At 50.5% G+C, this 25,213-nt stretch overlaps 9 protein-coding genes and 1 pseudogene across 10 annotated transcripts, besides 1 other annotated feature; 4 read left to right on the top strand and 6 right to left on the bottom strand.

Annotated features, from left to right (window-relative positions):
- Positions 1-500: 500 nt before the first annotated feature.
- On the top strand, positions 501-2,085 carry NCS54_01090500 (Hypothetical protein; the record flags this gene model as incomplete). Its single annotated transcript, XM_053156195.1, has 6 exons — positions 501-600; positions 660-686; positions 738-853; positions 905-1,815; positions 1,869-1,996; positions 2,051-2,085. The coding sequence occupies 6 exons, from the start codon at positions 501-503 to the stop codon at positions 2,083-2,085; spliced, it is 1,317 nt and encodes a 438-aa protein (XP_053012170.1).
- Positions 2,086-2,449: 364 nt separating this feature from the next.
- On the bottom strand, positions 2,450-4,421 carry NCS54_01090400 (Hypothetical protein; the record flags this gene model as incomplete). The annotated part of the gene is made up of 7 exons (XM_053156194.1): positions 2,450-2,619; positions 2,676-3,036; positions 3,086-3,127; positions 3,175-3,586; positions 3,644-3,875; positions 3,929-4,091; positions 4,143-4,421. 7 exons carry the CDS (start codon positions 4,419-4,421, stop codon positions 2,450-2,452), a joined length of 1,659 nt encoding a protein of 552 aa, XP_053012169.1.
- Positions 4,422-5,136: 715 nt separating this feature from the next.
- On the bottom strand, positions 5,137-6,467 carry NCS54_01090300 (Hypothetical protein; the record flags this gene model as incomplete). Its single annotated transcript, XM_053156193.1, has 5 exons — positions 5,137-5,367; positions 5,419-5,514; positions 5,571-6,091; positions 6,156-6,324; positions 6,378-6,467. The coding sequence occupies 5 exons, from the start codon at positions 6,465-6,467 to the stop codon at positions 5,137-5,139; spliced, it is 1,107 nt and encodes a 368-aa protein (XP_053012168.1).
- Positions 6,468-7,480: 1,013 nt separating this feature from the next.
- On the bottom strand, positions 7,481-8,366 carry NCS54_01090200 (Hypothetical protein; the record flags this gene model as incomplete). The annotated part of the gene is made up of 2 exons (XM_053156192.1): positions 7,481-7,856; positions 7,918-8,366. The coding sequence occupies 2 exons, from the start codon at positions 8,364-8,366 to the stop codon at positions 7,481-7,483; spliced, it is 825 nt and encodes a 274-aa protein (XP_053012167.1).
- Positions 8,367-10,513: 2,147 nt separating this feature from the next.
- NCS54_01090100 (Hypothetical protein) lies at positions 10,514-12,116 on the top strand (the record flags this gene model as incomplete). Its single annotated transcript, XM_053156191.1, has 2 exons — positions 10,514-11,556; positions 11,603-12,116. The coding sequence occupies exons 1-2, from the start codon at positions 11,123-11,125 to the stop codon at positions 12,114-12,116; spliced, it is 948 nt and encodes a 315-aa protein (XP_053012166.1). The 5' UTR covers positions 10,514-11,122.
- Positions 12,117-14,326: 2,210 nt separating this feature from the next.
- Positions 14,327-15,604, top strand: NCS54_01090000 (NAAA-beta domain-containing protein; the record flags this gene model as incomplete). Its single annotated transcript, XM_053156190.1, has 1 exon — positions 14,327-15,604. The coding sequence occupies one exon, from the start codon at positions 14,327-14,329 to the stop codon at positions 15,602-15,604; it is 1,278 nt and encodes a 425-aa protein (XP_053012165.1).
- An 856-nt stretch (positions 15,605-16,460) lies between these two features.
- Positions 16,461-17,006, bottom strand: NCS54_01089900 (Hypothetical protein; the record flags this gene model as incomplete). The annotated part of the gene is made up of 1 exon (XM_053156189.1): positions 16,461-17,006. The coding sequence occupies one exon, from the start codon at positions 17,004-17,006 to the stop codon at positions 16,461-16,463; it is 546 nt and encodes a 181-aa protein (XP_053012164.1).
- Positions 17,007-20,051: 3,045 nt separating this feature from the next.
- Positions 20,052-21,676, top strand: NCS54_01089800 (MFS domain-containing protein; the record flags this gene model as incomplete). The annotated part of the gene is made up of 2 exons (XM_053156188.1): positions 20,052-20,225; positions 20,282-21,676. The coding sequence occupies 2 exons, from the start codon at positions 20,052-20,054 to the stop codon at positions 21,674-21,676; spliced, it is 1,569 nt and encodes a 522-aa protein (XP_053012163.1).
- A 289-nt stretch (positions 21,677-21,965) lies between these two features.
- Positions 21,966-22,894, bottom strand: NCS54_01089700 (PPPDE domain-containing protein; the record flags this gene model as incomplete). The annotated part of the gene is made up of 3 exons (XM_053156187.1): positions 21,966-22,237; positions 22,291-22,760; positions 22,824-22,894. The coding sequence occupies 3 exons, from the start codon at positions 22,892-22,894 to the stop codon at positions 21,966-21,968; spliced, it is 813 nt and encodes a 270-aa protein (XP_053012162.1).
- A 411-nt stretch (positions 22,895-23,305) lies between these two features.
- On the bottom strand, positions 23,306-25,081 carry NCS54_01089600 (annotated as a pseudogene). Its single transcript has one exon.
- Positions 23,306-25,081: a sequence feature.
- Positions 25,082-25,213: the final 132 nt, after the last annotated feature.

Below are 25,213 nucleotides of genomic sequence, written 5' to 3'. Positions count from 1 at the left end.
CGAAGGTTCCATTCAACCTTGGGGCCAATCGGATTATAAAAAGCCTAAAAAGTGCCGAGGCTGGGGTAAGGGGGGATCGTCAAACTCTGAGGCGGCGACCTGAGATCCGCACGCGTTGAAACGCGATAACCATTGTTGATCGTAGACTCCCGTCTCGAAACCACGTTTCGGGTTGACGCGCCAAATGTTACAGGCAACCTTATTCACACAAGCTTAAAAATAGTAGCTATTGACTATAGGCAATGGACAGTTATAACGGGAAGCCAAGCCATCAACTTGCTGATATCTTCACTTCTCTTCGACACTCTGGGCTGGCACCCAAAGACCTTTCTTCTTTGTTTTAACCGTCATTTCATTGTTTCCTTGTGTTATTGTGGGTTGTTTGGATCTGTTTCGGCTCGTTTTCATTGCTTTGGTGTCCTCGCCTTCGCTGTCAGGCCGGTTCCTCTTCAGCAGCGCATTCCCGATTTCTTTTCCTCCACCGCTTGTCGTAATTCACCATGGGACCTGAAGCTGAAGCATCAGAGAGACCGCAGTGTGGGAGCCAGACAGAAGGCGGCCCTGAGGGTTACAACCTTGGTCTGCATGTCGGGGGTTTATGTAAGCCTTCACCGATACGTGATTCCTGTTGATCTCTCACGCTGACGATGATACGAAAGTTTTGGTTCTATTTGTGTCTTGCCTCGGTATGTCATCATGGCCTTTCTTTGGCGTTCATCTCTAATGCTCTCACACAGGTGCCGGATTTCCCGTTGCCGCCAAGAAGCTACCTTGGTTGAAGATTCCCCCTAGCGTCTTCTTTGCCTGCAAGCATTTCGGAACCGGAGTTTTGGTTGCCACGGCGTTTGTTCATGTTAGTCTGGCTCATCAATGGCCAAATTAGAAGTCCTGCTAACATCCCCAGTTACTCCCCACTGCTTTCGGAAGCCTCACCAACCCATGTCTACCCGAGCTGTTCACTGACGTTTATCCTGCCTTGCCGGGAGTCATCATGATGGCAGCCATGTTTCTTCTCTTCATTGTTGAACTGTACCTGAATGCGAAGACGGGCGGCCACTCCCATGGCGGTCCTACCGGTGCCTCATTTGGGGACACCTCGACTCATGTGCCGCATGCCCACACCCACGCTCACACCCACGCCCATAAGCCTTCAACCGTGTCACAAGACACAACTACTTCGTCATATTGGGGTGATGACCAGCGCACCGAGACCAATGTTGACATTTCATACGAGAAGGCCATGGCTCAAAAGTTCTATGAGAAGAATTCCCAACGATACGAACACCCTTCAGATGATGACAACAGCTACTCCACCATGCCTGCGTGGTTTGTTGTCTTCTATGAGCAATACGTCCGTCAGCGAGCCGAGATGATGGAGATGATCCAGCATACTCGAAAAATCTCAACAGCGAATTTTGATCAGCAAATTGCTTCCGAAACCAGCGTATCCCACTTTGACGAGGAAGGCCAAGAGGTTGATCCTCAGGTTTACAAGAAAATGTCGACCAACATTACGCTGCTCGAAGGCGGCATTCTATTCCACTCCGTCTTTGTGGGCATCACGATCGCCATGACCACAGATGGCCTCGTCGTCTTGTTGACTGCCATCATGTTCCACCAGATGTTTGAAGGCCTTGGTCTCGGGTCTCGCATCGCCGCTGTTCCTTACCCTCGTGGGAGTTTCCGACCTTGGTTGTTGGTTTTTGCTTTTGGAACTACGGCACCTATTGGACAAGCTATAGGAATCGCAAGCAGGAACACCTACGACCCCGAGAGTGAGCTTGGCCTGATCATGGTTGGAGTTTTCAACGCTATGTGAGTATTAAGAAGCCGAGGTCCGTTTCATGCCCAACCACTAACACAAACAGTTCTTCCGGCCTGTTGATATATGCCGCCTTGGTGAACTTGATGGTCGAGGATTTCCTCTCAGAGGAAGCAAGCCTGCTCATGACAAAGAAAGACAAGATTGCCGCATTAGCTTGGGTTTTTCTCGGAGGTGAGTTGCTCAGCCGATACTTCAGGTTCCCCTCCATTCTAACTAGGTCACAAGCATTCGGAATGTCCGTGGTTGGCGCCTTTGCTTAGCGGAATTATTCTGGCCCACGAGTATGACGGAGGAGCATGTCGATTATGGTGTGATGAATATAAGAACATAGAAGGCCTACTTTGCGTTGGGTTGTAGTCCAGATTGGAAGGAATGGCTGTACTGTATTGATTGAGGAATGTCTAATCTACAAGGCGATGGTGCATGAATAGAAAACGACTTGATACGGGGGACTATAGCATTCAAAGAAAACTGAGAATCCGCGCATGATAAAGAACAGCTCTCAAACCGGGCCATGACATGGGTGAAACATGAGGCGCGGTACGGTCGGGACCCGAGTCAACGTCTCAAGAGCCGACGTCTTGGCGTTTCTGCCTCTATTGCTAAGTGAGAAGTACAAACTCCTTACTTAGAGGTTTTGGTCGGCAGAGGAGGAAGCGTGGTCGTGTGAGTTGCCTTTGCTGTTCCGTTGGTCTTGTGGGTGCTGTTGGAGGTAATGGCGATTTCACCAGTGGCAATATCGAATCGGTTGGTGGTTCGGTTGAAGATCTGGAATGACGCCGCAGGTTGGAAGTCTGCAGTGGTTATTAGAGGTCGTCAGGCCTGGAGGATGGCATAGGGTTTTGCTTACATGGAATTTCATGGCCGGCGTTCCAGACACGAGTGAAGCTGAGCTTGCCAAACTGCCTCGTCTCTCCATAGGCCTTACCATCAACCATCAAGTTGGTATAACCAGCGTCACTGAAATCATCTGATCCGGACCATTTGGCGGCAAGGGAAAGGGCTTCACCTCCACGCCAGTTGCAAATATAGTCGGCGTCGCCAAAGACCAGTGCCACTTGAACATCCATTTCAAGAAGCTTTTCGATGTCTTTCAGGTAGCCAATTGCAAAGTCACCCGACAAGGTGAAGGCGGTATAAAGCAAGTTGCTTGATGTGTAGTTGAGGCTGACGCCCAGGGCGTCCTGCACGGGCGCGGTGTTTAACCAGGGCTGGCAACAATATCAGCGATCAATTCATATTTGAGTAGAAAGAACTTACCCGCCAGTAGTTTGGAGGAACATCTTCTCCGTTACGGAAACGCTGGACCGCGTTAGCCTTGTGAGTTGATAATTAGGGTATAAACAAACAATATCGTATGTGCCACGGCCTTCAAGATTGAATGTGTAAAACATTCCTTCAACGTCAGTTTGGCAAATGAACTGGGCTGCAGAACAAACTGAGCGCTTGGTGAGGGAGTCTCGTTCAAGCCAAGCGCAGTATTCAAGCTGCTCTTGGCATCCTCCAGGACGATCCCGGCTAAACTTGCCATAGTTGTAGATGGTGTCATTAACAAGATCGACACCATAGCCATTATGCTCGGCACGAGTGAACTCAAGAAGGTGGCGAGTCTGCACGACGGGCTCGACGATGCCGTTGACGATACCAAGACTCTTCATCTTGAGCTTGCGGCCCTTTGTGGTATCCTTGTCGAGCTTCTCATTCTGCTCATTGAAGTATGTGAAGAATGCAGGGCCCCAATGGCCGCCGAATGATTCCGCCCTGGATGGATGAAATTAGAGTACCGTAGCATTGAATTAGGCTTAAAAATGCTCTTACCAGAGGTGGAATTCTGTTGAAGAGATCTTGGATTTACTGAGCTGCGGCAGTGCGCTGTAGAAGCCTTGCAGGACCTCCCAACAAGTGACTGCGGCCAGGCGGCTGTTGTCCTCTTTGGTAGGGTCAATGACAGACCAGCGACCCTCCTTCTCTTCACGGCTTCCAGGCTCTTTGTCGACAGAGAGGTACGTGGGATCAAGATAACCGACTTCTGCCTTGCTGTAGGAGAATCCTGGCATTGTTATGTTAGTAAGCCTATACATAGCCACTTGAGCTGAGCCTTACCTGTTCCCACGGGCTGTGAGAGGAAAAGAACATTGGAGATGTCCGTCCAGGAGTGGTCCCTGAGGACAGTGGTCATGTTTTCCACCACCTCGCAGGGTCCAATCTCTTCAAAGAGACCAATCAAGGAATCCGAACCTGGCCCCCCATTGAGCCATAGAGTTACCTAGGCATATGGTCAGTCCTGACAAAGCCATGTACGACCTGCCCAACTTACAGGATCGTTCGCAGGGTCTCTGCGAGATTCGAAGAACCAAAAGAAGACGTGGACATCGGGGGCAATGTCGATATAGCCGCTATAAGAGTTGACTCCGGGGGTTGTCTCGCAGATTCCATCCTTTCCAGGTTCTTTGTATCGAATCTGGGCACCCGAGGGACTCTTGATAGTGGTGACTCCCTCTGCTTGGCCGGGGGCCTGTCGTGAGTGAAGAACAGCACCCAAAGATGGCACCGCACCAACACACAGCAGGCCGGTTATAAAGGAATTAAACTTCATACTGAAAAGCTGAAGAAAGGTGCGTTGCCTTGCTCTTCATGTCACTCAAACTACCAGTGGCAACGGTGGTACTTATATAGCAAGAGAGTCATGGACTTCTCCCTGATAATTAGCCTAACATCAATCAGGCAGTTCGCAACGAATCATGACCAGTTCAAGTGTTTCTAGACTTTGTCATCGTTATCACAGCCCATTTAGGTGTCAATGACCTGCTTGCCGGTGCTTGAAGCCTTGCTCGGCCGGCCCCTGTCCCATAACTAATCATTCTGGGGTTGGATGCGTAGATCCATCGACGCTTTCAGGACTTCCCCGCACGCAATGCAAGGTTCTTGATCCGGGACTTTTTAAATCGGCTGAGACTTCTCTTATCCGCCCCAATCCCCTTTCTGATGGTATCGTCGGAAGAGGTCTCCGACTTTGAACCTCCGATATTAATTCTCGGAGCCACCTCCCGACCCGATAGCATCACCATCTGAGGACTGAGAATACGGGAATGCAGTGTTACTTTTTGGGAAATGGAGCATGGTTGTGACCAGTGCCAGCGGTGGAAAGCAGCAGGGGGTAATACGGACGGACTATTCCAACGGGCGAAACGAGCACATACAAAGGTGAATGATGTGACATCATCTGATGACCCATGGAACAGACAGTAAAGGCCTCAGACGAAAAAGAGAGAGTCGAAAATAGAGAGAGATTTTTCCGCCCAACCTCTACCTTAAGACCGGAGATACTCGCACACGCTGGCACCCCATCGAACCGCCCCCTTGTATTTCCACATCCCCGGGGCATTCCCCTTCTCAAGGCCCTCAATTGCGGTCGCAAATTCCATCCCGAGGCCTTCCTCTTTAATCTCGCGTAAGGGATATAGATATGTCTTGAAACTGAAGAGGATGGAGTGGGTTTTTGGTAGCCGGCTCAATGTTTGGAGTTCGATCCGAAGATAAGTCTGTTGGACTGGTTAGCCATATGCATGCGGCATAAATGGGAAGAAACGTACCTTTTCAGGATCTATCTGCTCACTTTCTACCTTTTCCTCGCCCGTCACATGGTTCCCCTTGGCGTTGAAAAGTTCCCCATGGGTCTGAACGGTCCACTGCCAGGCTCAACGGTCAGTCCACGTGCATCGAAAGGGTTGTGAGGGTGGCATACGTTGGTTCGCTTGACATTCTTTCCCTCTTCAAGCTTCGTGAAGAAGCGCTCCATGCTAGGCCCGATTTTGTTGTAGGATGGCACATTGGAGTGTATCTGGTTCATGTGTTTTCCCAATTTTGAGGCTGGGTTCCAGCCAGATGGAAAGCAGCACATGAAGGCAACGCATTGGTGGCCTTCCGGTGTAGGCTTTAGGATGAACAAGTCTTCCTCGATTGTCGTACCCATGATTCGCAGGGCACTATGGTGGTCAACTGGGGGTGTCGTGGAGTGTGCATCACCAGTCACCAGGTTCCGAAGCTCAGAGTTGCCCACAGACAGCTTGAACATGGTTGGGTAGCGCTTGGGTAGATATTGCGCAAGAAGATGAGTGTATAGTTCGTTTACAGCGTCAATCCCAGCGGGAACACAGCCGTGTACCATTTGGCCTTGACTTTGTATGAGACTCTTTCGGAGCTGAATCCGGTCGAGGTAATCGCGGTCTATCGTGATGAGCTCCGACGCCGTGTCTGACTTGATTGCTATGCAGGACAACATTGTCAGTGCTGTCAAAGGGTGATATGGATATTTTAGCTCACTCCTTACCCATAGTAATGTGATAGATTGACTTGAAAGGTCGGAACTTCTGAGGCTGTTGGACGCTCCAGTCAAAGCCCGTGAGCGGCTGCACCAGTTCTGCACCAGAGCAAGGCTTTTCCGACCCTCGATACGCATCGATTTTGTTGTGCTGAGGCAGATTGTCACCTCGGTGCCGCTGGGGGTCGATTAGCCGAACTCCAGTCTGCATTGTTACAAGACAAAACTTACCAATCTTCTGTCCAGGGCGAGTAAGAGAGTTACCAGTATTAAACAGAGTCCCAGTTGAGGAAGGATTGACGTCATGTCGAAGGCTACCATCTTTACCTGGCAAGTCTCTCGACGAAAGGCACTTCACAACGGTGAAGGTCTGAACCAAAGTGCTTAAGAGTACTGGGGAAACAATTGACGTGTAGACCCCTTCATCAAGTTGGTATCATTGGAATAAATAGGAATCAGCTATGTACCTCCTGTTCTCAGTGATGTTCTCTTCTTGCCTTCAGGTCTCTGACTTGCGTCCAATGAGCCAAGAGGAGGAATCTCTTAGGTTTAGCGCCAATAGGAGGAAAACGCCATGTTCTCAATCTTGCATGACACTAGCCCAAGGATCCCATCCTCCCCGCAGTCCAAGGTCACGCCGCGGGGAAGACAACGTCAATGGAATGATCTGGACCTATGGACTTTCCAAGTTTCGCCTATGAGATGCAATAACAGAGACATTATCAGTATCCACCAGTATCTTTGGGGCGCGGGGACGAAGGAATGCCTCATGTTATCGTCACAATGTGGTCCGTATGGTCTCTAAACATCTTTGCCACTCTCCGAAATCGGCGGTTGCCACCTCTTTTGTCCCGTAGCCTTTGGTGAGGGGTCGCAGCGCTGCGGAAACCCCCTTGAAAGTGTAGATACATTGGAGTGTCGACATTGATCACACGGAGTGATCAACTGCCCTCATTACGTCTTGATGTCAGACCAACCTACAAGGGCTGTGACAGTCCATCGCCATTCTTTATATGGGTAGGGACTACATTAAACCCAGGAGCCCAAATCCCAACTGGACAGCGGCACACCATAGAACGGCCAGTTTCGTCGGCATAAGATAGGAACATTGGTGCCATGTTTCTCTCAACCACAGCTTGCATAGTGCGCCAAAGTCTCAATGTCTAGGATGGCTGCATCACCACGTTCCACAAGCATGTCGATGAGATCATAAGATTATAATAAACAAGTTTAGCTTACTACTGCATTTTCAACCAAGTTATGCGTTACTAAACTCATCACTCGCTTTTTGAATATTAAGGATTAACTACCCAACCCAGATCATCCCTACTAGCCTAAGCTGGGGGCGCATCGCAAACTCGAGTGAAGGTAACATCATCAAGAGCGATGATATTTGAATCAAATTCTCCAGTGCAAAAAATCTCGAGCGATACCTCAACCTCAGCCACAGTTCCAGTCTCGCTCGGATTCGTCCAAAGTGCCCTACCCGCGGTCCAAGAGTAAGGGCCTGAATCCGTAAACCATACTTCTGGAAGCTCAGTGCCTCCAACCTTGGGCGTGATAGTGCAAGAGAAGTCGGTAAAAGCAGTCCCAGTCCATGGAACCCAGCTGACAGCACGGTAGTAAAATTCGATTTCGTAGTTACCCTCGAGGTTAGTCAAGGTCTGAGAGATGGTAGAAGGGTCGCTCCAGGGATCGAACGAGTAGCGCCTGGTAGATCACAACTATGTCAGCTAATAATACCTCTATGACTCTAGAAGGGACGACGTACAGATTATAGCGACCCGTACGAGGGCTTTCCTCAGACCTAGAGCTAGAGACGCCAGTCCACGGGGAGCCATCACCGTCGTCGAAGCTCGGGTTGATGAGCGCTTGGGTTACGGTGCAGACCGGAGCTTGAGAAGTCGTCGACGTTTCCGCAAGTGTAGTTGTTGAAGTCTCGGCCAGGGTAGTCGATGAAGAGGTTTCTGCCAGCGTCGAAGACGACGCCTCTCGAGTTACCGATGAGCTCTCTACTAGTGTGGTAGAAGTCTCGACGACAGCGGTTGATGAGGTTTCTGCGATGGTGATGGACGATGATGTTTCCTTAATCACGGTCGAAGAGCTCTCCACGAGAGTGGTAGATGAAGTCAAAGCGCTCGTCGGACGGCAAGGAGTGGCGTTAGCTCCGAAGGCGAGGAAAGCGGCGGTGGCCGCGGCCAAGATAGAACGCCGAGCCATTTCAAGCAGAGCGAAGGAGAGGAACCAGGGAATACCCAACGATTGAAAAGAGTGGAAGAGGCTAAGACAGCCAGCCAAAGAAACGAAGGTGAAGATCTGGATGGCCTTGTTTCAGACGAGAGACCTTCTTTTTGTATACTTTCGTCTTTCCCCTGAAAAATGCATATTTTACTGCAAAAAAAACATGCATTTTTCAGCTTCTGGTGGGGAGCGGACGCTTTCCTGGATGGGGAGCGCCATGTTGGACTACTTACCACAAGCGCGAGGCTAATGGCAATAGTGTGTTAGCCTATTGGGTTTTAAAATTAATTTCCTATGGAACCGCCGTGTAATACGGCGGCCCACAGGATAAGGAAAAAGAAAGACAGAAAACGGCGCATCTCTACAGTTAACGCTGTGTGGTTCTATCTATTGCCTTGCCTTGCTTAGCTGCGGCGGCAACTCTAGGCGTTTGTCCTCTAAAAACCTATCTGCCTGCTAAAGTCATCTTTGCCAGTTGTCTCGGTGGCCTTCTGGCTAGAAATGATGTTAGGGTACTCTGCGGACGGTGTAATAAGGTAGAGTAAAGCGACGAGGCCCATAGAGGTATTCTCGACCTTTGAGTCATTGTTCTCAACCGGCTTATTGGTGGTCGTGGTGACTCTGGGGATTCTGAAGTGCAGCGAAAGAGCAAAGGTAGTAAATGGATGTCAAGACGAGAGAGCCTGGCAACGAGATCCGGTTTTGAGCTGGGGGTATTAAGCCTGATATAGTTTCTAAAAGAACATAGTGGGCGGCAAGCACAAGGGAAACCATGGCAAAAATGACAAGCTGTGTCAAGGTCAGGTACTTACAAGAGACAACCTTTTGATACGAGCACTCGAACATCCCAGAGGCCAACCTTGACCAACAGCATCATACACCGTGCAAGGGCCTGCCATGACTTTCACTAAGTTTGATTAGTGGCCCACATACCTGAGCCTACCATGATCCTTTATCTGTGAGGTGATGGTAAACTGGATATTTCGGCGCGGGTGAAGCAGCCCGTCTGGTGACATTCACCACATGTCAAAGGTTCAAATCAGTCTCTCTACTTAATATCAATCCAGCACTGCCATATGCATGAATTTTCTTCATCACAATCCTTTCAAGTCTTAGATCCTTCGAGCTGCCCAAGGCAACACGTCAAAGATCGGCTCAGTGCGGCCACCATATGATCATATTCACGGCTCAGTACCCCGGCATCATATCACTCAGCTCCGGCTTCCCCAGCTACCAAAAACGCGGGGAAATGCAGTCGGACCTTCAGGATGGCGCCCTGCCATCGACATTGCAGGCAGCTAAGGCATTGCGTCCAGGGATCCCTTTACAACCGATATCTGTGACGGCTCGGAGACAATTTCGTCAATAGCCAAGTTCCAGGCAGGATAACCGATGGCTACAATATCATTGGTTGCTAGAAAGCTGCTCTCATTTTGTTACCGATCTCGTTAGTAACAACTTATCCGAGGCCCCAAGTGTGTTCTCACTTTCTTTCCCTTCTTGGCTTAGCTGGTCTTCCCAGCTGATTCATGATAAGCATGCGGGGGTGGCGGCGCCTCTACGATACTGACAACTCCTCCACTTGACAGGGGCAAAGAACGCTTCCTTGACCTCGACGCAGTCATCGATGTGAAAGTAGTCGGAAGAAACAGCACAATCTCTCATCTTTAGCAATCCGGTACTCTGAACAAGGCTCTGTTGGGCTGTACTATTGCGGATCGCGAGTAGCCTGACTCGTGCAAAAACTTGCCTCCCCACCGAGACGCCAAGTCACCAAACACCAATCTCAGTCTGCCCCTGTATTCGGGCCTCTTCTCATCTTCTTGCCGCAAATCCAGCAGGATAGTGGATTACTTTCAACCTGGCAGTTCGCTTTCCTGCCAAGTTTCGACCAACACCCCTGTCATTGAGCAAGCTCCTCCACGTTATCGCAGGTTGCAGACCCATAGACAAACCCGGCCTCATTTCTGATTCTCGGAAATTCTAGCCCGTCAATTCCCAACCCATGCCGCCCAAAAAACGCCCATATGTCCCCAAGACAAAAGGTTTGTGATACCTGAATCGGTAGTCTTCCTCCTTCCCCGCTAAGGGTAATTCCAGGCTGTTATCAGTGCTCAAGGCGCCGTATTCATTGTGACAAAACAGAGCCTCATTGCAACAAGTGTAAGTCAAAGGGTTTAAAATGTACAGGACTCGGTATCAGGCTGCGCTTCAGCTTTGGGTGCCACCCCAAACAGTCAGATCCCCATGCCCAGTGCCAGGAACCTGAACTAATCTTGCACCTGAACCAGGCAAGAAAGGGATGCCGAATCATCCGCACATGCCTCAGTAGCCAGACCTCAGTCAACAGTGGCATACACAGACTTCCAAGATATTGGTCGCCTAGCGGAATATGAGACAACGAGCGAACCCAGCCGTCCAGCGCCGCAAGTCGGGTCAACCGAAAGCTATATCAGCCTTGACGACTGTGCAACCACAGTAGACAACTGGTCTCTTATTTTACCACACTCACTGGATAAACAAGAAGTTGTCGGTAGCTCCACGGACGAGTTGCTTAGGGTTGAAGAGGATACTTGGGCGAATCTCTTAGGCCACAAAACTCTTTGCCTACCAGTGCCAGACCATTTACCACGCTGGCAAAATGATCTCTGTCTACATTGTAAGTGTCTTTTGCTTCCTTTTACCGGTACTTACTCATCCATGTGTTATTAGTTTCTCGTCACATTGCAGGCGAGATGACCGCCATCGACGGGTCTCACAACGGATGGAGACACTTGGTCCTCCCATTCGCCAGGGGTGACAGGCTTGTCCTCGACGCAGTGCTTACGGTTTCTGCTTTTCACATCTGGTTAAATAGAAATCCTGCGACTGGGTTTCACTCCCCTGGCGACACGGCGAAAGCGAGTCTTCAAGCTCCAGATCCAAATCAGTTGTACAAGCGCGTTATCTCGGGTCTACAGCAACAGCCTGAACTTGAAAGTTGTAATACTGAGAGGAAACACTCTATCTTGATTACCATTCTCGTCCTTCACGTCGGCGTTATGGTGACTGGCCGTTCAGACTTTCCCATGCTATTTCGCATGCTCGAATCCGCGCTTGCCGCTATGGGTGGATGTGAGGCACTAGGGGGCGGCGAGGTTGCTGACTTCATCTTGCCAGAAGTGGCCAAGTAAGTTTTCGACTCTGATGCTTCGAAGTGAGATTTCTGATCATAGTTTCGACAGGATACGCCTATATGCCGCACCACTCCTCAGCGAGGAATCTGGACTCGCGGTTGTTTCATCACAGGAACATGCTTCTCGGCTTTTCAACTGCTTAACTCACCATTTATCGGTCTACCCAGAACACAGCGCATCGTTCGCGTTTATTACCGACCTCGTTCAGCAAGCGATCAATATGTACCTCACCTCGTCACATTTGGATGCACCTTCGGCCCTCGACATTGCTGACTCCATTACCCGTGTCGAACACTTTAAAGAAACTCTAGAGGCCTTCCCCCTCGGAGCGCCGGGCGAACAGGTGATGGTCTGGGCATCCTTTGTGGCTGCGGCCAGCTGCCTCCTTAATGAACACATGGAATTCTTTGAGCATGTTTTTATGAGACACTACATGAGGAGCGGGTTCTCTAACTTGGTCTCGGGGCTCGAGGCTCTCCGAAAGATTTGGTCAAGGAAGCCCGATGAAAGATGGACATTACTTATGGCTGGGGTACACATTCTCGTCATGTAACTATTCATTGTTGAGCGAATACATTCAAAAACATAAAAGAAGAAGTGGCGGTCTGGAGTTCAGCCCAGCCTTGGTCGCGTAGTATCAGAACTACAGGCTCGTCCACAAGTTCTCAAACCCATGCTTTCTTCCTACCCCTTCAACTCTGCCACGATCTGTAGACTCTCTCGCTTTTCTGTCTCAAAGTTGGCTAATGGTTTAGGCGGCTTCCTTCCATCTCAGTTGGAATAGAGTCATGGTGCAATTCATAGCTAGCTTTGAGGTGGTTGACGATCTTGTGGAAGCTCATAGGTCCCAGATCGCACCCCATGGTTTCCTGGTGGCAGGTCATACGTCATACCAGGTTGTCTTTGGCTCTCCTGTAATCCACTTGCTAAGCAGCTATCTTATCTTCAGTTAGAGGTTAAGCTACCTTCCCTTTACCTGAAAAGCATAATCTCCCTAATCAACCGAGCTCGCAAGCTATACAGGAGATGCACTCGAGCCCTAGGCCTGCACCCGCCACTTCACCTCCAATGCCCTCTTCTGGTTCTTGATTAGTAACTAACTCTGGTTCACCGATAGCTCCGTGGTACATGGTCCAGTAAATACCTATCACCCCCCCCCCCCACATTAAAAACGATTCCTCTATCATACATACCAGGCCCAGGAACGAAGCGGAACGTCAGTGCTCCCATATATCCCAGTGATACAAAAAAGCCGCCCTTACTGCTGGAAGTTTCTCCCGGTTCGCCACCCGGCACCACGACCACGCCTACGCTAAACGTACAGTCTGTCGTCAAAAACGTGTTGTACAATGTGTCTGCGTCGTCACTTTCAAGGGCCGTACCATAACCAGCAATAAGTTGGTCATCAGCTGCCCAGAGGGCGACCATTATGCAGTCCTTTCCCCTTTCATTTTGAACGGCCATGACTGCGAGCGATTCTTGGGTGTCGCCAGGTCATTTTAGCGAGATCTCGTTAGCACCGGAGAACGCCTCATTTGGACATACGCTGAGAATGGTGATGTGCCGGGATCCCTATTCCATGATGACAGTCACCATGTCGTCGTGATCTGGTCTGGAAGCTGGCAGCCGCAGGAAAGGAGAAATCTGTTTCCCTAGGGACTTCCATAGGAGGGGCGAGATGTCATCATTCAACGACACCCAGATGGGCTCTGCTTCGTATTCTACATTTGGAATGATCCCGCGTCCAAGCATGTGGTTCTGGAAACTCGTTCTGGTGAATTGCCCAGGGAATCCTTCCGGCTGACGATGCAAGAATATCGCGATCCACTCGTCATCTCCGTACTCCCATTCATGGTGCGTGAATCTGGCACCCGTGTCCCGCGTGTGCTCCTCTCTCTGATCAGAAGCAGTGCATGCCAGATAGGCAACGTAGTACCCGTCGAATTCTAGTATGGGCGCGAGTGGCAGCTGGATATGCAGCCCGAAGTTTGTCACCATGAAGTCGGGTTTCGCCTTCGAAATGTTGAAGGCCTCGGTGAATGTCTGGTAGTCGGTGGCACTGCCAGCAATTCGTGCATTTTCTACTCGTGCCGTGTCTGCTTCGCCATCGTGGCTTGGCTAGTTGCTGCGTGTGTGGCAGGTCACCCATGCGAGCTGCACTTTGGGGTTTAGCTGGCAACGCAAATCCACTTTCTTGGCTTACCTATTTTTCTACAGCCATCTGGAGTAACTGATAACATCAACAGAGGTTAGCCACTCTTCTCGTAGGTAGTGTGCGTTGCCCGATGTTGGCAATGTGATACTCCCGCAAGGGCATTTACTATCGTTTCTCAAAGCATTCAAGTATTCAACAGTAATTAAATACCCCGTCCATTGCCAGTAGCCAGTCCGCAATAAGGTTGCCGCTGTAACAATAGATGCATGGATACCTATTATTAGCTATGGCCCGATGACTGTTGTTTCATTGTGCGTGGGGATAGAGGCATCAAGGCAAACGTCATTTTACCAAAACCAGCGCAAACAAAAACAAACGGGAAAAGAGCCCATCAACCTATTGTCGCACTGTCTTGCACTGACAATAACCTTGGGGTATTTGTTCAATAACAACAATCAATCCGGTGTGCATTCATGCAAGATTAGGTAATCTGCATACGCAAATGCTTCGTGAGCTGGCAACTCCCAAAGTCTTACATCTCACCTACACCTCCAGGCATCAGCCTCACGCCGCTTCAGCCTCATGTTCGTCGTCGCCTCTTGCAGAAAATGTCGACAGCCGCCGAAATCCCCAGGTTTGTGGTCGACCTCTCGCAGCCGCCAGAGGAGCGCTATGCACACATCGTGCCTCATTTCCAAGGCTCCGACATCTCATGCAACATAAACACTGTTTTCAACGACCTTCTCAAAGACCTGCTCGGCCAGTCTTTTGGGAAATTCATGGCTTCTGTATCCCCGCGTATCCTGCGCCGAGTATATATGTCAGAGGAGAATGCCGAGTTGATCGGTATATCCAAGGCCATGGGCGTTCCCATGCACGCCCTGGTAGCCTTCAATGTTCTCCTGGATATATTGCTAGGATGCACCAGTGGCGGTGTGCGCACCTTGAACCTGGCCGATGGTCCAGACCAGCAATCAAGCCGCATGCTTCACTTCCGGACTCTCGACTGGGGCATGGATCTTCTGAGGCAGATCATTGTTGAGCTTGACTTTGTTCGAAAAACTGGAGGCCCCGTGATTGCAACTACAGTCACCTATCTCGGCTATGTTGGAGTCTTGACAGGAGTCAGAAAGGGCCTTAGCATGGGCCTGAACTTTCGGCCATATCATTGCAGAGATACCTTGAGACAACGAGTTTCCTTTAGAATGCATCAGGTCAAGGTCATTCTTGGGAAAAGACGATCCATCTCGAGCGTGTTACGAGGGTTGCTACTGGATCCCACTCCCGGAGAAGACAGTCCGACTTATCAAGAGCCCGACACCGACGTGACAGCATCAGAAATCCAAGACTGTCATATTCAGGACATCTTGAAGGCCCTTTCCACCTCCAGATCAACCGCAGCTTATCTTGTCTTTTGCACACCTGAAAGAGTCTACGTTGTCGAAAAGGACGATCGCAAGTCGCTTGTTCGCGACTCTGATACCTTCCTAACAGCCTTTAACCATGACGGCCACGACGAAAAGGATCCCACTAAACTCCAACAAGCCGCTGCAGATCTAGCCTCAGGAGATGACGCAACCGCAATGGCAGCGCTCGTCGATGGCTCATTGGAGAGGAAGGGTCATCTAGACCGCCTCTGGAAGAAGCGAGTCAAGAAGTGTCAACAACGGTTCGGCCATCAAGATCCAATCATCACTTTCCGCGATATCCTTCGATTCCTGCAAGATGACAACATATTGGTTGACGAGACCCACTATGCAGTTATCATGGACCCAGGAAATGGCACGATGCTTTGGCGAAGGCTCTACAAAGCTGAGGAGTCTACCGATGACTCGAGCCAGGATGAAAATGATGACGGGCAGGAGTCGGTAATTTTGACTGATTGAACTACATATTTCTGATTCAGATCTATGCTGGATCACGGTCTGGTAAGTTCCCCGAGGTAATGAGAGGCAATGACTAACAGCTAGTCCAGCTGGCAGTCTCTTCGTGTAGCATTGAGCCTGCTAGTTGAGAGAGCGGCGGGAACGACGCCCACAAAGGAGCTAAAAGAGTTGAAAGAACCGACCAAAGATCCAAAAAGCACGTTAGTTGTCCCATCGCAGGGAAAATGGTAGTGGACTGACAAATTGACAGAACTCACCCTCAGACTTGAGCGAGTAGTGCCTCTACGGAGCACGACTTGTCGTTGCAGCTCCACCCAGTGCTTGACCTTAATGAGAGGTTGAGATAATGAGAGATTATGAGAGCGAGCCAGACTGAAGTGGACTGGTAGCTTGGATGTCTGGGCTGTATATTACTCATGTATAATCGACAGAGGCGTGATATCTAGAATACATTGCTTAGTTCAGAGAATGAAGCTGTCGTGGGATGGCAGTCGATCGTGGTGCTTGGACTTCAACACACAACACTCGGTCTCGGAGTCGGCTGTGTGGCATCCAACATTTGCAAGTCGCAGGTTCCCATGAAACCAGTACACGAGATCCAGGAGCCGAGACCATAGTCAATGTCTTACTCTGAAGAGTCAATGGTTGCACATCGGGGCTCCTTCGGGTCACAGCTCACAAGTACAAGGAGATGTGCGAGACACTTGTATAATATTTGACTCTGAGTACGCCAGTAAATCTGCATTGAATGACCCCTTCCAGATATATCCGAGCCTCATTCCAAGCGCAAAAGCACACCCGCAAGACGCCAATCGCTAGACCTTCCATCCATTAAACGCTGTTACCCCAGTTCCATCTAGATAATGCCAACAAAGATGCCAGCGACAGCGGCAACAGCAGCGGCCATTCCAACCTTGATAGGGGCGCTGCTGGCAGCATTGTCGTCGTCGTCCTTGCTATCGCTGTCCTTGCTGTCGCTGGATGAGGCAGAGCCAGTCTCGGAGGCCCAGCGCATCGAGCTGCACATGGTGGCGGACTCTGTAATAGATTCGATCTGCTTCTGAATCTCGGGGACGTCACTGCAGGCGTCGAGGAGGCTCGAGTAGCCCTTGACTTGCTCGCCGTACCAGCTGGAGAGCTCGGAAGCGTACGAGCTGTACTCCTTGGCCATGTCACCGGTGACGTGGGGGATGACACACTCTTCGGTCTGTGTGACGAGGTTGGTCTGTTGCAAAATCCACGAAGAGAGTGTCGCGTCGGGAGTAGGGATCGCGGTCAACTTGGGGAGCATCGAGGTGGCGACCTTGTAGCATTCCTGGAGATCGCGCTCGTCGAGGCCACCTTCCGGGGCGGGAGCGGCAGCGACAGCAGTCGCGACGGCAAGGAGTTGGTAGAAGCGCATCGTGATGGGTGTAGAGAGGCACGGACGAGGTGTTCAACGGAGAAGGATCAAGAGGATTCGTGATACAAGGATCGATGGGTGAGGACCAACAAGCAGCAACTTGCAAGCCACGAGGGGAGCAACTGAGTATTTAACCTCAACAAAGCCTGCCTTGGAGCTGAAGATTGGCGTAGGGGTCCATCAAGAGCTATTCCCACCTTGCATTAATGCTTATGGGGCTGATCATCCCCCCATTCGCCCCGTATACGAAGAGATTGGTCAAACCTGGTCATATCACAAGAGCCGGCAAACATGGGAAGCCTTGAAACCTCGGCGAGCCTGTCTTGGCCGAATGACATGCCCTTGTAGCACGACTCGGCTTACCCGTCGTTTTGAAACAGCGCCTCGGACTTTTGCATGAAATCTTTTTTCAGCTGCTCTGCCAATCTGCCTTGTCCTGCCTTAGAAGTGTTTCATTAAACCAGGGCCCAGCGTCACTAGCCTGGTCTGGAACGCTAATCGAGCGGCAAAGCAACATCATTTCGCGCAGCGTGATTGCCAAATCCACTGAGAACCCTGCTCTTATTAATTGGGGTCCATTCAAGGTCGTGGTCTAGCCTCGTAGGGCTCGGTTCAGACACCAGCCGATTCAGCAGGCGAAGGGAATGCGGGAAAATGTCACCCTCGCACAGTGTCAGAGCGGACCTTCTTTCTCCCGCAACGTCACACTGTTGGCCAAAGAGTAGCGGTGTCTCCTAATTTGGCACAGCATCTTTGTTGATTGGATCGAGCTCGAGAGTCGGCGACTACCCAAAGGAGCACTACAACCCTACAATCCTCCTATTTTTGCTCCGCCACGGTCGGGCACGACCCATACTCGCAGGATGTGAGTCGATAGGGTCCAAGGTCAGTTTCGCCATTGGCGGGTTAATACCATTTGCTGGTACACACGATGACTCCAACTCTGGACGATATAAATGGGTGCTGCGAAGTTGTATTTGAGTGCTTAGCCTTGAGACCATTGAGGTCCACCCCTAAGGCATTTTCCCTCTGTCAGCCGCTAACGCTCAGCCGAAGGATCGACAGGCAGACTACTAAAGTGCCAGCGAAGCAGGTCGTTCGACCTCTGTCAAATGGGGGTGAGACACTTCAAGGTCATTATCTCCCCAACGCTGAGTGCCTAAAACAATCATACAACTTTTTACCATATTGCTTTAGTAAGCCAAAGTCACTAATTCAGGCCCCTCCATCTTCAATAGCTGATGATTAACCTTAAATGTGACGTTTCCTTCACTGAGAGAGTTTACTCCCGGGTAGTCAAGCACTTATGCCATGGGACAGGTGAAACAAAGGGCATGATACCTTATCGGTTTTAGCACCCTGTCTAGCTCTAACAAGGTGATACAGGTCAAATAAAGATGACCCTTTGTCGAGAGAGCACAGAAATAGAAGATAAGCAAATGTGACAGATGCGTGGGAAACCCAACACGTCTGAGCTTGTGTCGTTGCTCCGGTGTCATTGAGGCATCAAGTATTATGCATACTGGACAAGAAGACAGTTTCAATGGAACAAATTTGTGAATTCGATGCCAGAAAACCCTGTAGCTTGAAACGGAGCCGAACTCGCAAACCTTAGCCAAACTGCTGTGAGAAAAACGTTGGGCCCAAACATGGAAAACTTAAATAGTCTCTGACTGGCCATATTTGGTAGCGGGTTAATGGGATTACCACTGGCATAGTACCACGCAGACTTGCATCGGAGATGTTAGCTGGCTCTTGGAAGGGAGGAAGATAGGGGTCCAGATATTACTGTATTTGGAACACGAGCCTTGACAAATCCTTGGCAGCTCCCATACACTAACTTGGCAGCCACCGGACCATCAACACAATACTCGTTCGGAGCTATGCGGACAATGAGCCCTGCAGCACTATTAACATGTTGTAGCACGTTGCGTAACAGCTCTACCCACCGTATTGTTGATGGAGCTGAATACTCGTCTTGGGATATGTTTCAGATATACTTCCTTGAAAAGCCAAAACCTTGTGTATATTTCAAGGAATTGGCCATGAATTGGCGTCATCGGGGAGCAAAACAGCTTGTAAAAGGGGCAAAGAGAACATGTTGCACTTACGCAAGCAACGAGACAAATATAAGCCAAGGAGGACTCCATGTCGGAAATGTGTCATATCACGAGGAGCGTGTTTCCAGAAGAGTGAATTGATGACGGTAGCAGGGTGATACATTTAAACCTTCCTCTTTCTAAAAGACTGATCTCCCTCTTGTAGGCGAAGTGTGGGTGTTCGGTCGAGTTCTCCTGAAGGGTATTAGTATCGAATCGAAACATGCGCCTATCAACCAGGGGCGTCTAAACACTCGGATTCTCATCATTCGGATGGTCCCGAAGTAGTAGAAGCTCGTTGCCGTTGATTGGACCATTTCCCCCTTCACCCTGACATGTGGCGGGTTACAAACTTACAGTTCGGACGTATGGCTCCGAGAACACTGGTGCCGAGACCACCCCTGCCATACCTCTTTATACAGACATTTATCAAGAAAACACCCATACGTGTCATGTATTTCGTACGTCTGATTCTGCTGCAGAAATGAAGTGTGGTAAGTTGGAGCGCGAGCCTTTTGATGGTTGTGTTTACCCATGAGCTTTCAAGTGCCGCTTCCGTGATTTCCATACGCTCTATCAGAGCTCGGGTCACCATATTTGCGATATTGCCCCTATAAGTGCTTCAGTGTACTTCGTACCGACAGGCTACATAGGCAGTGGCTGAGAGATTGCCGAGATCATCAACTGGAGCTCGGTCGGAGGACTGGCTCCGATGAAATCACAAACGCGCTAAACTAACGGCATCAGGTCCATGCCATCGTTACATCAAGATCGATGCGATTGCGGGGAAGCATTCTGGGGAAACGGATCCGAGTGATGGGGCATGTGGTCGAGATTGATATAATCGGTGACCTTTCCTTCCCACTGCCAAGAGAGGGTATGGCTCCTCGTTGTCCCCTTTCTCCTATAGTACCTCATTGCCAACCATCTCTGAATTCTCAAAACTATGGAGCCACAGTCTCCCGCCAACGCTCAGCTTCACTCTGTCTGGAGCGAGAAGCGATTGATTGCAATCTGCCTCTTCATCGCTCTAGCTCAATTCCAATACGGATACGATTCTGCCGCCATTGCAGGGTTCCAGTCTATGCCAGGATTTCTGGCCGTCTTTGGTTATGTCGATGTAAGTCCCTGTCCCCGTGCCTGCAAATGGATGCTGACCGGCCTTTTCTGACCTAGCCAGCCAACCCCATCGGGTACAACATCAGCACCAAGGTGCAGACTTTGCTGCAGAGTCTGATCAGTCTCGGAGCCTTGGCAGCCTGCATCGCAATCTTCAAGTTCGGAAGCTTCATTAGCCCCAGGGTCGGCCTATGGATCGCGTCGTTGGTGGGTGCGGTCTCCGTCGCCGCTCAGATTGGGAGTACGAGTATCGCTGCGCTCTATTTCGGTCGTATCCTTCTCGGATTTTCGAACGGTTTCTACAGCACCTACTCGGCAATCTACATTGGAGAGTCAACCCCAGCGTATCTTCGAGGTGCGGCCATCGGCATGGTGGTAATGCAGATCAACCTCGGGGCGCTGATGGGGATTGTTGTCGACAACTCTACTCAAGTTCTCACCAGCCGACTGTCTTATCAGATCCCGCTTGCTGTCATGTTTGCCATTCCGGTGTTGATGACTATTGGCTTGATATTTCTTCCAGAGACGCCCCGCTACTATATATCGAAAGACCAGGACGAGAAAGCCGAAGCAGCTATCCAGAAACTGCGAAACATAACGGATGAAGCCCGACTGCGCGACGATATTGCAATCATGAAGAGGGCCTGGCTTGAAGAGACCGAGATGCGCTCCTCGACACACCTGCTGGACGCCTTCCGCGGTACAGACCTCCGACGCACACTTCTTAGCATCGCAGCCGCTGTTGCTCAGGCGGCCACTGGCGTTCACTTTATCTCAGCCTTTTCGGTATACTTTTTCGTCCAGGCTCGAATTGGCAGCCCCTTCATGTGGGTAACGGTATCTATAGCGATCGCCCTAACGGGAAATCTGCTCTCTTTCCCGGCGGTGCGCTTCTTCAATCGCCGACATCTCCTGATGGCTGCTTCGACGGTGAACTCGGCGTGCATGCTGGGCATGGCGATTGCCTACACCGTCTCCCCTGTTGGATCACCTACCGCAGGAAAGGTCCTCGTGGTGCTGAGCATTGTCTTTGTCTGGGTATACGGCCTTGGCCAAGGTCCTGTGCTATGGGCTCTTCAGACAGAGATACCGTCCCAAAGACTCCGGGCACAGACAGTTGGTTTCTCCCAAGGTGCCAGTTTTCTCGTTTCATGGTTAAGTGCCTTCTGCTCACCTTACTTTATCAATCCCGAGGCTCTCAACTGGGGCCCTAAGTACTGCTACATCTGGGCTGGGGGCAATTTGATTTTGGCCATCTTTACCTTCTTCTTCATTCCAGAGACCAGAGGGAGAAGCTTGGAACAACTTGATGAGCTATTTGAGAAGAAGCTGGCTGCGTGGAAGTTCCAGTCCCACACCACAGACCTCCAGCAGCCTGATACAGACAACTTTGTTGTGAAGAAGGAGACAACGGATGACGTGCAGATAGATGAGATCGAGACTCGAGAGTGAGAATGGACGTGAGTACTACGGATCTCCCACATTCCGTTATAGCGCCACGGCCTACTGATGAGTAGCCGGCTTAGTACTCGTCGAAACCTAGTCCGGCCTCGTTTGCTGAGACTTTGAACAGTCTGGGCGCCTTGTTGTCTAACAGCATGTATTAAGTAGGCAGGTAGCAACATAGTGCTAGATCCTATAGTCTATCCCCAATGAATACGCTCCCATTTTGGTTCAATTCTAGAAGCTTCATTGGCCTCCAGATGAAACGAATCCCAGAAAACTCCCAATCGCAAGCGAATCACTTATCTCCCCAGTGCTTCTTCAATGCCCCCAGGTATTCCTTAACCGAGGGACTGTCCTCGCTCTCACCTCCCACGTCCATTTTGGATCTCAGTCGCGCTATCATCAGGTCGCGCGCAATCTTTGGAGAGGCTAGAGATAGTTCTTCGTCCAGCTTGGCTTGACTAATGACCTTGCCGTTGCATAGCTCTTTGACAAGCGTGTCCACCAAATGTTGGCAGTTGTTGGATAATAAATGATATCGAGGATTCAGTTCCATGTGATGTCGGCCTAGAAAAAGATGTCAGTAGTCCCCAGCAGCCCATATTCTTCCTCCGACTCACCTAGGTCCTGAATCTCCTGATGCGATTTTGTTGTTTCGCCAATGTAATAGCAAGAACTCCACGTGTCAATAAACTCGGGCGTAATCACAGCGACACGAAAGTAGTTTTTGCCCAGGGCGCTCAATTCCAGACGGTCGCTCATTAAATCGTAGCAGTAATCCTTGCCCAGCCCCCTGTCGATCACGCAGACAGCCCAGTGGCTCACGCTGTTGAGGCTCATGCCGACGTGCCTGGCCAAGAGTTTGTAGCTTGCCTCGGACAACGCAAACTTTCCAAACGCGATGGGCGTCGTCACCAGGAAGACGGCCTTGTGGTTGCTGCGAGGGTCGCATCTTAGAGGAGCCATTTCGTGAGCTGAGTCGCCCGTCATCTTGCTCGTGACCAGACCGAGAAATTCATTTCGCAAGCGAATCTCTTCTCTGAGCTTTGCATCCTGCTCATCATGGGCGTACCGCGCTTTTCGGTCCTCCCTTTGCGGTGTCACCGTGTCAGTTTACCTTAGCCTAGGTAAAGCACAGACAATCGAGACTCACCATTTCTTGGACAGATTGTGATAGGCAGCCTCACCGGCCGCAGCGAGTTTAGAAAGGGCCTCGAATCCCATTGTTTGTTGTCAACTTGAGTGCATCGTAAACTTTGCTTCAGCTTGTGCGTGCCTCAGTCTCAAAGAACAAGTTGAAACCTACAGCCTTTCACGAAAGGCGGCTGTGCGCCCTTTTTGTGGCCAGCAACTCACCTGCAGACAATCACGGCGGGGCGCACAGCCACGCGGGCGTTCCGGAGAACCCGTGAAACCCATGTCAGCATCACGCTTGGCAAATGAGCCTCTCTAGAGCCTCCCAAGATGACGTGTGACCTCGCCAAGACATCACGTGTGGCCATGATCAAAGACATTTGTTTGACGCGTTTGATTTCTCTCTTGTTCTATTTCTAAGTGGTCTAGTCAACAATCACCTAAATTAGATGGCGGGCGAACAACATGCAGCTCGTAGGTGCGCATCTCCAACGGCAAACTCTAAGCATCGCCCACCAACAAAGGCATGATCTGGCTGATATCTCCATCCACATACGTGCTCAGCTCTCCATCCTCTTGGTCCCATGACACGACCGCCTCTGGTCCTAATCCAACACGCACCAGCTTGACCAAGCCGTTCCCCTTGAAAACAAGATCCTCGTTGGGCCATCGCAAAACACCAGGCGTGTTCATCCCGACACCAAGCTCCAGGATCACCAGCTTCTTCTTTTCCCTAAGAATCCTTGACTTCCAGGACTTCCACGCGACCTCGCCCTCTTTGAAGGGGGCTTGGTTGAACCATGGGCCCGCCCGAACGCAAATGCTCATCTTCGCTCCACAATATTTACACCGCGGAACCTTGCTCGAGTCTATCAACTTCTGGGTAACCTTGTCCAAGTGTGGGATCGCGTCAGCAACAAGAGGCGCGGATCGAACTGTGGCCTCGACTCTGCAATTTTCCAGGCACTGTAGGTATGCATAAGAGCCTTGTGGAGTGGACAGCTGCTTCTCGGACCAGCCGTTGGCCAAGAACATTCCATCTGCGTTGGATGTGCGAACGTGAGCGTCAGGGCCAAACTTGTTCAGCCGCGATATGAGGGCTTGGTAAGAAGGCATCTTGGGCCAGTTGGCCACCATATTAAGATGAGTAAAGAAGTAGCCCCATCGATGCTCCTCTGACGGCCAGTCATTGTAACCAAAGACACTGTACAGGGACGTCAACCCATATTTGAGGAGTCCAGGGAAGTTCTCCGCAAACAGCGATCGAGAGTGATAGTCCAAGCCCTCAGCAGCCGATAGTCCAGCACCCGCAGTCACCAACACGGCGTCTGCATCGTCGAGCCATTCGCGAGCCAAAGCCAAGGATCCAACAAGCGGCGTCGATTTGGGCTCTTCACTGAGAGGGGTCCAGTCTGTGGGTAAAGCTTCAAAAAGTTTTGAATAGATTCCTGTGTCAGACTCGGTAAAGGTGTTGAAAATAATGCCGGTTATTGTCGTTGATGGATGATCGTCGAGCCACGACAATACCGTCAAGATTGCAATCTCAGCTGCTTCTTTGGCTGGGAACGCAAACAGACCTGTCGAAATACAACAGAGTGCAATCGCCTTTCTACCATCTTCTTCAGCTGGAAGCAGCTCCAGGGCGTCAAGAACAGACTCGTAGCATCTGGTGAGCTGTCTCCTCTCAACCTCGGTCGGGGAGGCACCACGACGGAGTTGTGGGCCTACCGTATGAATTACATACGATGAAGGCAGATCATATCCGCGAGTGACAAGCGTCTCACCGGCGCCAAGGTCTTTGTCCCTATCCTGCATGAGCTGGAAGCACTCATCCCGCAAGCGAGGCCCTGCCCGCGAATGGATGATGTTATCGATGCACCGATGCGTGGGCTGGAAACATCCAAGCATCTGGCCGTTGGCGGCGTTTGTAATTGCAGTGATACCCGTCAAGGTGGTGATATCTCCTCTCCAGAGTGAAAGGTTGGTAGCTCCGCCTTGTTCATGTCGAATCGTCCGTGATGGAGTCAACGAGGAGGCTTGGGTGAGGATACGGTGGTCTCTAGTGCGCAAGAGGATAGAGTCGATCTTTTGGAGAATATCTTCCGGTAGAGGCGGCACAGGTGATCGAACGCAAAGTAACTCTTGGAGAAGACTTAATTTTGATCCAGTTTCGAGGTGGGATAAGTGCTGTTGATAATGCCGCAAATAGCCAGCATCAGACCAGCTACTTCCATTCTCCTCTGCATCAGAGAAAAGGTGTAGTAACGTTTCGTCGAGCATGGTGACTTGTTGTTTGGTGTTTATGTCGTGGTGGAGTGTTAAGCGTCAAGAGTACCAGACCAGACGTGTGCCTGCCGATCGATCTTAATATATACAAGCCCAGAATCCCTGATGTAGTACACGCCCTTC

The sequence above is a fragment of the Fusarium falciforme genome, chromosome 8, assembly GCF_026873545.1.
Source record: "Fusarium falciforme chromosome 8, complete sequence".
Classification (NCBI taxonomy): domain Eukaryota; kingdom Fungi; phylum Ascomycota; class Sordariomycetes; order Hypocreales; family Nectriaceae; genus Fusarium; species Fusarium falciforme.
Note: the sequence above shows the minus strand (reverse complement) of the source record. Positions and strands in the feature narration are given on the sequence as shown.